The 14,144-nt window shown below is 43.4% G+C and overlaps 1 protein-coding gene across 2 annotated transcripts in view; it reads left to right on the forward strand.

The window, feature by feature from the left end:
• THRAP3 (thyroid hormone receptor associated protein 3) overlaps positions 1-14,144 on the forward strand; it is a 28,825-nt gene that overhangs the window by 4,620 nt on the left and 10,061 nt on the right. For both annotated transcript variants that reach the window (XM_051637723.1, XM_051637724.1), the window contains exons 2-5: positions 308-372; positions 3,505-3,590; positions 9,109-9,270; positions 12,794-13,699. In XM_051637723.1, coding sequence (XP_051493683.1) covers positions 9,134-9,270; positions 12,794-13,699 — 1,043 coding nt within the window. In that variant the 5' untranslated portion in view covers positions 308-372; positions 3,505-3,590; positions 9,109-9,133. The remainder of the gene's footprint in view (positions 1-307; positions 373-3,504; positions 3,591-9,108; positions 9,271-12,793; positions 13,700-14,144) is intronic.

The raw sequence follows: 14,144 nt of genomic DNA on the forward strand, positions 1-14,144 counted from the left end.
AACAGAGGGCTGTGCACACAGTATCTGATGTGGGTTGTGTGCCAGATTAGTTCAGGTCGTGTGTGTCTGTGTAAATTATTATAGTTAATTGCTCCTATCGGACTGTGGATGAGATTGGTTTACTGTGAGTTAACAATTTGTGTATGCACTATCTGATGAGAGTCAGTAATTTTGATAGTCTTTTTTTTACTGGGAAGCAGTGCTGGGATGAATGGCTAAAATCAGAATCCTTTCCTGTGTTTGTATAATGTGAGGATTTGCCAGTATCTTGATTGGTTTAAATTTGATTTTCCATTTTTTTGCTTAGGTGAGAGCTCAATCACTTCTAACGAAGCAGTGTTGGAAACATAATTGATGGGAGACTTATACAAGGTATGTAAATGCTGCACTGAAAACTCTGTTTGGATAAGCTTATTCTAGCATCCAAGATTTCTGTGGACAAGCATTGACTCCTGTTTGGTAGCCTGGCAGAGCTGGGGGGTAACCTGATGGTTTGTGGTCACAGCAACACCATGGTTTTAAATTTTTTTTAAAGAACTTCTGATGTTATAGCAAGTCATGGAAATCTTTTTCCTCCTTGTAATGAGATTCAAGCTAAGGTAAAGATAAGTCAAGGTCTCGCTTGAGAATAAATATGTTAATTGTTTTCCTTTTGCAGCTTATAAATGAAATTTCCTGGAGGTTTTGTTTTCATAGGTTAAGTGTGTGAAGAGTCATAATCCCTTAGGACAGATTCCATTTTGGCTGTAGCTCTGCTTTGTACTTCAGAAGATATTCCAAAGAGCCCCAGATTCAATTGTTTGTTACATTACTTGCTGTTTCTGTGGAAGCAAAACTTCATGTTTTTGTACGTGCCTCATGGTAATGAATGAAGGGAACACTGGTGTGTGGAGCCTGGTTTCAGTGACCTGAGAGGGTTGAAAGCTTCACTGGAGGTCACTTTAATCTTCTGTTGCTTTGTGGAGAGGAGCACAATAACTTCAATTAAGCACAAGTTTGAATTCTGGTTAACTGAAATGTGAATTGTTTTCTTACATAAAAGAGCCAGGGCTGGAGCTCAATATTAAACAACTTCAGGGATTAGTTTGAAAACCCAGATATGCTTGAAGGAAAATCTTAATTTTGAAAGCATATAGACTAGAGAGAAATTGAAACTGCTGCTGACAAACTAGTTCTCCTCTTGCCACAACAGAATAATCTGAACTTTTCTTCTCTACATTGGTATTTGGAACTATGCAGGTGACTCTTTTTTTCTTCCCCTTAAGTGTTGTTACCAAGGGCATACCTAATGTTTGGTGCAAGACCAAACCTGAGCTTGAAGAAGAAGAATCAAGTAGAAAGTGAGATTATTAGTGATTTCTGAGCTGACAGAGCCTGTGTGTGCTCTCTGCACGGTGCTGCTGGCACTTCCAGTGTGGCTGACGTGGAAAATTGCAACTTCTTTTCCACTTTCAGTTCACAGCAAAATCTAGTGAAGCTGCAGGACAAGGCTCACTGGGAAATGGGTGTCACAGCTGCCTTGCACAGCAAGGTCAGTCTGTCACATTCTGTGCTGCTCTTCTGGAGCAGGACCTTCAGCTGACTGCAGTAGATCAATGGCTGCCAAACTCAGCTTCTTTAAGAGTGTTGTTTTCAGTCTTGAACCTAGGGGTTTGTGACAGTCAGGCTGCTGCAGTCATTGTTCTGAATTGTTCTCTGATTAAATGGGTTGATCTGGGAAGGGCAGAGTCAGGTGTCTGGGTCCCAGCCATGGCTGGTGCAGGGGGAGTTTGGGGTGTTCCCTGCCTGTGTCCCTTTGCCCTGGCAGGGCTGCCTGGCTACAGGTCTTGTTGGAGACTGAGGGTGAAAAACAGCCTTTTAGGGCACTTGGTGCAGAAAAAACCCAATAGCCCTTCTGTTCTTTGCCTGGTGCCTGTCTTGTGAACAAAGATTGCTCTGATTTGGCACTGGAAGGACCGTGGTTATTGCAGTTCTGCATGTGTTGTTACATGAGCCCAGCAGCTCATGTTTGACTTGTTTCACCAGTTTGTTCCTAGGGGCATTATTCAGTGTTCAAGTAGCAATCTGGTATTGGCCATAGTGGAGTTGTGTTTTATTTGACACTTTTTCCTATATTTTGTCACTGTATCCTAGCTTGTACTTGGCAATTGTTAGCAGCTGTGTTCTTACCAGGTTTTGGCTGGCTGCACGTGCCTCTTGCCTCCCCTGCTGCTCTGGGGGCAGCTGAATTAAAACACAAGTGTTGATTTTTACAGGGCTGTGAGTTACAAAATCATGTATAGGACTGGATTTTTAATTGCTTGATCAGGTTTTCTGCCTCTGTTAGGCCTGGATTTAGATGATTACTGCTGTTTATAAATAGCTAATGTCTTATTTTCATTGCTGAAGGAGAATTTTTTTTTTTTGTTCCCTGATAATGAAGGCAGTTGTGAGCAAATAATGTTGAACTGTTTCTTCCCAAATGGAGTATTTGTGCTAGCAAACTAGTTAGATGACTAGACGCCCAGGCAGGAATGTTTTCTCTAATGAGCTGATACCTTTTTTCTTTGGGTCTTACAGCAAAACAAACCATAACAGTTTCAGTAAGTGCTGGCCAGAAAAGAAGTAGTATATTTTTGTTTTCCTGCCACAATTATATAGAGCTTTCTACAAATTACTTTGCAAAATATTTACTATTTGCAAGTTAATGCTTTGTAAACACTGTGCAATAAACTGCAACTATTGTAACAAGTTTTAACAAGTTTTGCAGCTGTGCACACTCTGGAGGTACCTACACAAGTCATTTCCAGAGGTTCTTAGTGTTTATGATCAGTGCATTACAGACAGATGGAGGGAAACAAACTGTCATTTGGTAGGGACATACCTGCTGTGGTTTCCTCTTTAAGCTGGCAAATGTGGTGCTACTGGTAAAGCAACCCTGGAGCACGTGCATGAGATAAAGGGATTTCAGCTGTAACTCCTTGTGAGATGGGTTTTCTGTAGTGGGCTGTGGTAGTTCTGTTCTGCTTTAACATCTGTGAAATAATGATGAGTTCTGCTTGAAGGGCTCCAGAACAGAAGTGGAGGATGGAAAGAGACAGTCATTAAAGTTACATGGGCCAGTTGGAAATAGGAAACATTTGTGGAAAAAGGCATTGTGAAACTAGAAATGTTCTTCATTTGACCCATATCTTGGCATATAGAAATGTTCTTTACAGTGTTCTGGAATACAGAACTCCTGGACTATGATTGCTGCTTCAGCACAGAGCATTGAGCACGTTTCCTACTTTCCTTTCCCTGTCTGGAAAAGAGGTTAGCTGTCCTTGCTTGTTGTGTGTTGTCTTGGTTCCTTTTTCTGTAGTAGTGCTCTGAGTATGAGAGCAATATTCCTCTCCAGAGGAGAGGTCAGCTGGCTGTTTGTCTGGGTGACACCTGGGTGCAGGGGCTGTCCTGTTGGTCACTGCTAGCAGTTGGTACCACAGTGTACGTATGAAGATGTTTCAGTGTGTTTTCTTCTCATTTCAGGTTTGCTTCCTGATTTCCTAACTGGCAGAGCTGAGGCAGTGGAACCTGACTGAGCACAGGTGTGAGGGGTGAGCCTGCTGAAGCAGGTAGGCATGGGATAGAAAATAAAATATCCAAAAGTGGTAAAACTGCCTGCCCCTGGGATTTGCAATCTTCCTTCTTGTATCCACTCTTGTCCTGGCCATGCTGCAAGTTAAACTGTATCAGTTGGATTCTTTTTTCATTGTATTCTCTCAGGAGACTTAAAACAGGTAAAACATTAACTTTCCTGTCACTGGATCATGACAAAAGTTTGTCTTCTGGGCAAAGTCCATGTGGTGGCTTTGTAGGAGCAGTCACTCTTCCATTGTTTTCCCCCCCCTGAGTGGTGAGATGGATCACTGGGAGGGTTTAGAAATAGAGAAGGCAAACTTTGCTGCCTGAAATAGCCTCTGAATTTTAGGAAACACTTATTTTGAGAGTGAGAGGCTTCCAGGCTGCTTGGTTCTTTGTCTGAATCCCCTTCTTATTTGTCAGTAGGACTTGTGTGAATGGGGTCACAGAATTGGTCTGGATTAAAAATATTCTTGTAAAATAGAACATTTGTAACCTCTGCCATGACATGGATGAAAGTTGGAATGTAGCTGAACAATTCCTGTATTGGCAGGCTAGGAACTTTATATATGGACAAGTCAAACTGTCCTTGTCTTCACTTGGTAGCTGACTTCAGTAGCCCACAGTTCTCTCTGTGGTCCTGTTTGGCCAAGATCCTTGTAGACCAGGCTTTTATTGCTTTCTCTTTGTAGATGTTAAAGATTTGCAACAGATTGGTAAAAACAAGTCTTGTAGTTCTTGACCAGAACTCATTCTCTGCCACACTGGCTTTCTTTGCAAGTCTCCCTTTCTGAATGGCACTATTTGTAGAGTGGCAAAGAAAAGTTACTTGAACGCAGCTGAAGAACTCCCAGAATGAAGTAGCTTGTATAAATTTCACTAAAGCCATCAGCAGAACTGATCAGCCTGTCACCTGCTTTCCTTCACAAGGGAGGGGCTTGTGTTCCTTTCCAGGCAGAGGTGGAAGCCACTGATGGGAAGGCAGTTCTGTAGCTGTCAGCAGGGGGATGTGAGCTCTGGCAGAGCAGTGTGGAAATACTTCTGCTGCTGCCCCTACTCCAGACCAGACACGACTGACCCATGGGTGTTTCACAGAGCAGCCCCCCCTGTGAGCTGGGTGAGGCCATGTCAGTGAGTGGGCTTTGGGGCACAGAAACCTCTGATGAGGTGAGGAGCCACCACTGCTTCCACAGTTTGCCTTTTTTTGTTTATAGGCATCTCTTTCTTTAAAATCAGAGTAATCCTGAGGATGTTTTGTAAGGATAGATTCTTCAGAACAGCTCTTTTTGCTCACCAGCTGAGCCCCTTGTATCTAAGTCAGACACCAGTGCTGGGAACAGCTGCACATGTATGGCAGAACATTTACAGCTGCAGTGGCAACACCGGGGAGCTGAAATGACTCTAATATTCGGTTTGTTTAACCTTTTGGGTGCTGATAGAGCATAGCAAATCAGTTTCTATTCTAGGAGGATGTAACTCATGTGTTAGGAATGAATCTACTTCAAAAGTATTGACAAAGATAAAAAAACCCCTTCTAAGACTAAGAGCTTTTGGCACATATCACACATACCAACCTAGTGTTCGGCTACTGATGCTGTGGATAAAAGTAAAATACAAAGACTCTTAAACAGCTCAAAGCAACTGATAGTTTTAAAGTCTATTTTGGGGTCTTCTCAGGACTTACTGAGAGTTGCTGCCACTTTTACTGTACTTAGCTCTAACCATATGCTTTTTATTGGAAAGTGATTTAGTTAGAAGAGACAGAGAGGAGCTGTGGTGAAATCTGTATAATTACATTAGTCTATTAAAATATTTCAACCCCTACAGTTTTCAGTGTAAATAAAGGTATCTTCCAGGTGACAGTATGTTGAAGTGGTTGTTCTTAAACTACAAGGCTGTCGTTTAGTAGAGAGTTATCCTGAAATTACACAGTTTATAGGGTGTATTTGTGGTCTCCTTTCAGAGTGTAGCTTTTTTTCTGATTTTATTGTGTCAAAGGCCCTCAGAATTTGGTTGGGAGCAGCTCTGATTCTGAGAGGCAATTCAGATCATCTTGCCATTCATCTAGCAGTTATTATTACCATTTGTTTCTTCTGCTTCTCTTCCATGTTTTGGTTTACTTCCCTAAACTTTTGATTGTTTTGGCCAGCAGATGTATTTAGTAAAGTAAAAAGAAATATTTATAAGTGGTCCTTTTCACACATTCTTTGTCTGAAAAATGACATTTGCTTCTTCAGTGGTAGTGCTTGTTGATTTTCATCCATGCTGAAATTGGTTTTCTCCCAACAGAACAGGAAGCATGAAAAACTTTTTCCTACGTACTTTCTAGTGTGGAATATATTAAAATACTTTAATTGATAGTGTCTTCAGTGTAGTGAAAGAGAAAAATGGGAACATATAACATGATTTAAAAAATAAAAGCCAACTTCCCATTTCTGCAAAGTACCAGCTATCGTGATAGAGTGACCCACTTTCCCAGCAGTTGCTCCTGTGACAGGGTTGGGCTGTTCCTGAAAGTGCCCTGGCAGTAACTGGAGTATTTGGTAACCATATATGTAATTTGGCTTTGGAGAGCAACTGAAAGTGAAGACGTTGCAATTCAGCCCACTGGAATTTGCTTAAAATGGATGCAGCAGCAGCTCTCAGTTGGCTGTGTTTGTATGCTGGAAATGTCTCTATTTTTTTATCAGTAGGTGAAAAAAGGGTAAGCTTCTGCTAGTATATCTCCTTTTTTTCTTTCTGGCTCTTATTCATTAGTCACTTTTGCTGAAAGGTTTGTTGATAACATTTATGCAACAGTCAGTTAATGTACATTTTGCCTTTACAATATTTTTCCTAATTCCGAGAGCAATTTTAGTTATTTTCCCCTCTCCTGGAGTGTGGGTGATGACCATGGCAGAGCCTTTGTTCCACACACTGCTCAGGTTTTGGCAGTTTGTTGTCAGAATGCAGCTCTGTTTATTCCATGATTTGAGGAGCTTTATAGCCACTTAAATACATAATTATAATGGCTTAGAGTATGTAATCTCTGGACCATCACAATTACTGAAGCTCACTTTTCTTAGGGGCTCTATCATCTCGTGTACTTGTACAGTGTTTATTTTTTTCCCTCCTAAGGCAGCAGAGACCAAGGACTTGGCTTTCCTAAACAGGGCAGATTCTTGTGGGGCCTCAAAGCCACAGGCAGTTGTAGGCTGCTATACATGTTAAAAACATTAATTAGGTTTTTACTGTATGATCCTTTGTGGCTCTCATGTATTTTTAGCTTAAGTAACATGAGAGAGGGTATCTGATGATTTAAAGCTGAAGTGCTGATTACAAATTAGAAATAGACACTAATAAAAAACCCAGCTCTTAGTTGAAAATGCATGTGTTGTGTTTATCCAGAAATAGGTTTTTACTAACACTATGGCTGTTGAAGTGTCTCCTTGATGGGGGGGGCATCTGAAATTCTGCTTCTGGATTCATTACGCTGGATTCATGACACTGCACAGCCCTTAGATGTGTCCTGGAAATACAAAGACAAATTTTAAGTATTTCTAGTTGTGCCACCTTTACCTGGAGCTGGGATAATGTAGAGGTGGATGATTCTGGGACACTTCTTGGAAAATAAAAGTGGAGGCAAAAAACGAATTATGCATGTTCCAGGGAGTCTTAGTGACCTGCCAGGGATGTGCTTGAAAGAGTGAGGTGAGGTCACAAATCCTAAATAAGAGAATAGGGCAGTAGAATGGCAGGCTGCCTTTTCAATGCCCTGGTTGAAGCTCAGGTCAGGTGCATTTTGCTCCTGTGGGTGTTGCAGTCTGAAGCTTCAAACGAGGGTTAGTTTTGCTTTCCTGGCACAGTGCACATGGGCAGATCTGCACAGAAACCCATCAGACAGGATCCAGGCTGCCCCAAAATCTCTCCAGCTCTGGAATGGGCTCTGCAGAATGAGCACTGTCACTTCAGTACTTGTTAGCTACTACTGGGGCTGTTCCTGACAAATATAAAATACACTCAGCTGTAATCTGGAAGCTGTGTCCAGGCATTTCTCTGCTTATAGTATCATTTTCATGCATTCTGTGTAAAAATCCCAAACATCCCTAGCACTGTGTACAGATCCACACTGAGGGGCAGGTCAGTAAGGCAAGAGACTCTTCCAGTAAGGACAGTTTTGCTGTTGACTGTGCACTGGTACAGGCAGAGCTGTGCACCTACCAGTTCACTGTGTTTTTTTTTTTTTTTCTCTGCTCAAATTCCTTATAGCTCTGCAATATTTTGCTAACTTTGGGGAGGAAAAAAACAGTAATTTCTTGTAGAAATTTCTACGGAATTCAGTGCAAATGCTAAATAGGCTGCTTCTGATATTGTGAATGAGACTTCTGTATTGTTTAAAGAGAGCAGATTTTTCTTCTCAGCTTTGTCAGCTGCCTCAGGAATTGCAGAGTTCAAACCTTGGTACCAACTGCTGGTGTGGAATACTCAACAATACAGACACTTAAACTAACATTTACTCCCTTTTCCTGCCCACTGCTGAAACCTCCAGTTTCTACGATCAGGAATGGAAAGGGGACTGGGAACCACCACTTCAAATATAAACAATGTGATACTCTCTCTTAAGTTAATATTCCTAAATATTTTTCTTTCCCTGGAGATAAGATAAGAGATGATGACAATCCTTTAGAAAATCTTACTTTTTGACACAAAGTTGATACTTGCAAGAGAACCTTACCATGATGAAGCTGAAATCATGATGTGGTCAGACTGTATTCCCTGAGGGACCCTCTACCTGGGTCATTCCTGAAATAGCCCAGGGAGTCATTCAATGCTACAGTGTAATCTCTTATGTCTGTACTGTTTGAGTGACTCTGTGTTTGGAAGGACACCTGAATGATGTGGCTGCAGCAGCCCTGCTCACCGGGTGCCCCGTGCTGGTGACTGAGCACAGCAACTGCATCGACTGGCGGGACATCCCGCCAGGATCTGACCTGAGCCCTCATAGCAAGGCAGAGCTGTGCAAACAGGGTGATGTTCGTGTAGCTTGGATTATGGTTTTGTTCATGTTTCCTTCTGAAAATGTAGAGGAGGCTTTGGGGGGTTAGGGGTTTGATTTTTTTTGACCACAAGTTTTTATTAATTAGACTATTGGCAGCTGGCTTTGCTAGTGGCATGGCTGAGCTGAAATGTGTGTCTCTTTAAAGGGACACTTGCCTGAGCTGGCAGCACAGCCTCTGGTCTTGGGTTTTGCATTAACTTGCTCCTTTCAGCTGTAACACTCAAATTTGGAATTGTTCTGGGTTGAAAGCCATTTATTAATTTTGCAGATTTCCTCCCTAGACAGAAATAAACCTTCTACCCCGAGCCCAACACTGTGCATCTCCTGTGGCAGCCACTTCCAACACCCGCACTTCCAGCCTCGTCAGGCTCCACGTCGCTCGGTCACTGGGCAGGCTGCCAGCCCTGGCCTGCCTCTCAGATCTGCCACCCGACTTCATGTTTCAAATACTTCTGTTTCCCTGTTCCCTGCAGGTACCACCAGCAGGTTCTTGCAAAGATGTCCAAAACCAACAAGTCGAAGTCCGGATCCCGCTCTTCCCGCTCGCGGTCCGGGTCGCGCTCGCGCTCCCGCTCCTTCTCCAAATCTCGCTCCCGTTCCCGGTCGGTCTCACGGTCCAGAAAACGCAGGCTTAGGTAAGTGCATGTGGCTCTGAAGCCAAAGGGTGTAACTGTGTTTTTCCTCTCTGGCCTGTTCAGATGGCTTGTCATTTAGTTCTGTTCCAGGGAAAGACTGACACAGATTCCAGGACAGATAGTGGCCTGTGTCTTGTGCTGCTTCCTGTCAACCCGAGCTGATGGGAGGTGTTTCCAGTGAGCTAGGAGAGTAAATTGTAACTGTTTCTCAGCATTGTCAAGATACTTCTTTCCAGCCTTTCATGTGGTCTTTGTAGCATGTTTTTTGGTGAACAGTAACTTTACTTTTCTGTCCAGGTCTTTTTCCCCTCATCTGAATGCAAGCAGATACTCTCACGTACAGTTCAATCAGAAGGTGTTTTTGTTGATATAGCTCATTTTGCTGGAGACACGTTCCACAGGGAAGGTGTTACAGCTTTTTTAGACTGTGCCTTTAGAGAAGACCTCTACTTTGTTTTTTTTCTCAAATAGTTAATATAAACCTGTGTCAAAATGCCAGTGGTTTTTTCCCCCCGTGTTCTTCTGCACTTCTTAATTGCTGCTGGATGTAACAGGGCAGCCTGGTGTGCTTCCCAGTGCTAACTGCACAGCCTCTGGGATCCCATGTCCTATATTAAAAGTACTTATGGTTAATGATGGTGTTTAAAATTGCCAAAGCAGGACAAAGTGCAAAAAAACCCCCAAAGCTGTAGCTTTTTATTCTGACCTGAGATGATTTGATAAGATCAGACATTTGCTTTATGGCTGTAAGTGAGAGAGGTGAAGTGCCTGCCCTGTAGTCAGAGCAGGGGAGAAATGCTGGGAGGGTCTGTAGCAAAATGTGCTCCTGTGGTTTGTTAAACATCTTTGGCTTTTTTTAAGCTTTTAATTTAATTGATCCCAGACTTGAGCAGCCTTTGCATGACGTGCGTGCTTTGCCTCACTTTATGAAAATGAACTAAAAAAGCTTTAATGTCAGTTTTAAGATACTGCTGTGAAAGGCAGTGGCAGTTTTTGTGGTTGTTTCCGTGCCTGCCCCTCACCATAAAGGAGTCAGTTAACAGAAGAGAGAGTTCTGGATGGATGAAGTAGATAAGGTTAATTTCACTGCAGTTAATTTTGGGGAATCATTAGATGTGTATAATAGTTGTTCTTACCTCTCTGAATTGCTTCTGATCAGGCCAGTTAAAGGCTCCTCTCTTCTCTAGATGTGTTTTTTTCTTTTCTTTTGGCTGAGCATTTTGTATCTGGCAAAGATATTCCGGTTGGAATATGTTGTTCAGCTGCTTTTTTGCTAATCTTAAATTAATAACACATATTCTGAAAATCATTAGGCTGTAAACACATACAACTGGTAACAATTAAAGAGATTTTTAAAATGCAGAGGCTCTAATAAATATACAGTTGGAGAGAGAACGACATGACAAAGCTGAACTAAAGGCGGAGATTTGAGACGAAGAGAGTTCTTTGCAGAGGGAAGCTGGAATGCTGGAAGAGATGTGGTCATTTGGGAATTTCTGCCTAGCTGTGAAGGAACTTTGACAGCTGAAAACGAAGGCACTCTCTGCAAACATGGTCATTTCTTCTGTGCTGCTGCTGAAGCTACTTGTGCTTTGTAAATAACTCCTTTTTTAAAAAAAAAAAAAAAGAATGAAAATGGAGGAGGTTAGTACAAATAAGCCATCTTGTCTGGCAGTTGGATACTCTCTGAGGTAGGTCTCGTGGTATCTTCACATGAAAATCCAGCTTTGTGTACTTCAGCACACTCCACCGCGTGGTTTTGTTGCCACCTTGGGATCTGCCTGGTATTTCTTGCTTTCCTTATGACTTTATTTTTTGTTTTTACCTATTGTAAAATGGTAGTGCTTTAGAATGGAGCAGTTTGTATTAGCTGGCTAATACAGGGCAGGGTAGTGCTAGAAGGTTTATTACTCCTGATGGTTCTTTTGCATAACATTTACTTTATTTTTCTAAAACCAAATGGTAATTGATGACAAATGCAGCAGTGGTCTGAGAATAGGAGCATGTGTGTGTCTGGTGCTTTTGGTGGGGGCTCCTTACAGCTGCTGACTCTTGCCATCTGCCTCTGCTTTTCCTTGTCATTGTCTGAATGAGGAAAGGTCTCAGCTGAGTTGTGTAGGCTTTTTGGGTGTTTGAACTAAAGGATGAAGTGTGTGTTGGAGTTCTCATGAAACTGCTTGCTGGCAGTGACTGTGGTATGGACAGTTTCCTCCTCAGCTGCCACATGTTTGATAGCCAGAAAAAAACAAAAACAGAACTGAAGTTTTCATCTGCATGGGTGTCTGCTAATCTCGTAGGAATTGTAAGGGCATTGTTGTATTCCCTGACCTTAGGGGGCTGGAGGTGTGAGCAGAGAGGGCAGCAGTGAGCTGTGGGTGGCTGGGCTGCAACAGGAGAACGTGTCTGGTGGGGTATGAGCTGGGAATGCTTTGGAGCTCACTGGCTCTGTGTCCGAAGGGACTGTGGGAATGGTTTCAGTGAATATTATTTATTAAAATTTCACTTGGAAAAATCTTTCCTGTATAAACTTACTAGTTTGGGCACTTTCTCTCTTTTACTAATGCAAAGTTGTTAAAATCTCAGACTTCTATTGGAAGTTTGTTTTTCCAACATCTGTGAAATACTCACTGTAAAGCTGGCGATGAACTCTGCGCTGCAGTGGGGCTTTCACAGCCACACAACTGCAGCTCAAAAGCTGACATGGGAGGAACTGTTGGAACATTTACCCCTTAATGTTTTGCCACTGAAGTCTGTTTTCTTATAGGCTCTGTGCTTGGATTTGGTTCTGTTCTCTCTGAATGTCCTTTCGCAGAGTGGGGCGAGCAGGGGGACCCATGGAGCAGAGGGGACACTGAGCAGTGCCATCTGGTGGTGTCAGGCTGGGAAGCCAGTGCTCCCCTGCTCCCTCCTGCCTGGCTGGGGGGCACCTGCTGACTCTGGGCTGCAGAGCAGTGTGCTGCTCTCCCCAGTGCTGCTCTTCTCCTGTTGAGGTGTAGCCATTTATTACCTCACCTGGCAAAGACGCGGAGTTTTATCTTACCAGAATTTCAAAAGCATGTGAGATAACTGAGGGACATTAGAGGAAGATTTTTTTTTTCATCTGCTCCATTAACGGGAGCATGACCTGTGTAAAGAAATACTTGTTTATTAAGGAGGTCTAAGAGGAGGTATGACCTTCACCTTGAGCTGCAAAGGGCTGGAAGTTTGAGATAAGTCACTTTTCCTGAAGCTGGGTAGCAGCCATGTCCATCCTAGAAAAACGAAGAGCAACGTGCACTCATCATGGCCTCTGCATTGATCTTGAAGTCAAATATTTGTCTGGCAGGATCACAGGCACAGGTTATTTCCACTGCAACGTATTGAGGACAAAGTGTAACGTCTCAGTTGGATGAGGGTAAACCAGAGAAATTACTTTTAAAAGCTTAGGAATCAATTTTCCAATTCTTTTTTATAAGGCCTCAATTAACGTTGTGAAAGAAGAATACATTTAAAAATATTTATGTAATTTTTTTTCCTTTCTCAGTTCTAGGTCCCGTTCAAGATCCTATTCTCCATCTCATAACAGAGAAAGGAACCATCCAAGAGTCTATCAGAACCGGGATTTCAGAGGCCATAACAGAGGATACAGGAGACCCTATTATTTCCGGGGCCGGAATCGAGGGTTTTATCCGTGGGGCCAGTACAACCGAGGAGGGTATGGGAATTACAGGTCAAACTGGCAGAATTATCGCCAAGCCTACAGCCCTCGTAGAGGGAGGTCACGCTCTCGTTCACCCAAGAGAAGATCTCCTTCACCAAGGTCTAGAAGTCATTCTAGAAATTCTGATAAGTCATCTTCCGACCGGTCAAGGAGGTCTTCCTCTTCCCGGTCGTCCTCAAATCACAGCCGAGTTGAGTCTTCCAAGCGTAAATCTGGAAAGGAGAAAAAGTCATCTTCCAAGGATACCCGGCCATCTCAGGCTGCAGGAGATAATCAAGGTGATGAGTCTAAGGAGCAGCCATTTTCAGGAGCAGCAGCTCAAGATGTCAAGGCATCTGAGGGATCAAAACCGTGGCAAGATGTGTCCACCTATGGTACAGGTTCAGCCTCAAGAGCTTCTGTGTCTGAACTGAGCCCCAGGGAGCGCAGTCCAGCCTTGAAGAGCCCTCTCCAGTCTGTTGTGGTGAGGCGTCGTTCTCCTCGGCCAAGTCCACTGCAGAAGTCCAGTCCTCCCCTGTCCAGTCCCTCACCCATGAGCTCTGCTTTGCAGGGCAGCAGCACCTCCTTCCAGGCAGGCTCTCACCAGAGTCCCTTTGACCACGGCTCGGCAGGGATGAGCCCAACGAGGAAGAGCCCAGTGTGCAAAAGTCCAACACCAGTCAGTTCTATGTACGGTACATCTCAGAAGGAGGAAACCCCAACTCCTGGAGGAGGAGCCTTCTCAAAAAGGCAAGTGAGGGGTTCCCTTGTGCTGCAGTATTTTGACAACCCAGCATGGGTGTGTGGGTGCTCTCATGCTGCTGGGAGGGCTCTGGGTGGGTACTGGATGTCAGTGCTCTGGGGCTGGTCCTGGCTCCATTACAGACCAGGCACACCTGGTCCTGTGCTGCAGGAGGTAGTTTCTGACTTGGATAGTTTGTGTAGTTCCCTGCAAAAATGTTCATGGCTCAGGAGCCTTTGGAGTGAATGTGTGCCCAGAGAGATTCCTGGCAACCTGACCATGCACGTCAGAAGATTGCATTGCCAAGCTAGTTATTATCCAGTTAAAGACATTTTTTTACTATTGCATTCTTTAATTGCATTAGATATGATAAATCAGCACACTTTAATTAAATCTTACTGCCTGTCCTGCCACAAGCAGCCTCAGGCAGGTGCAGCTGCATTGCCTGTGTGT

The sequence above is a fragment of the Apus apus genome, chromosome 21 (genome assembly GCF_020740795.1).
Source record: "Apus apus isolate bApuApu2 chromosome 21, bApuApu2.pri.cur, whole genome shotgun sequence".
Taxonomy (NCBI): Eukaryota; Metazoa; Chordata; class Aves; order Apodiformes; family Apodidae; genus Apus; species Apus apus.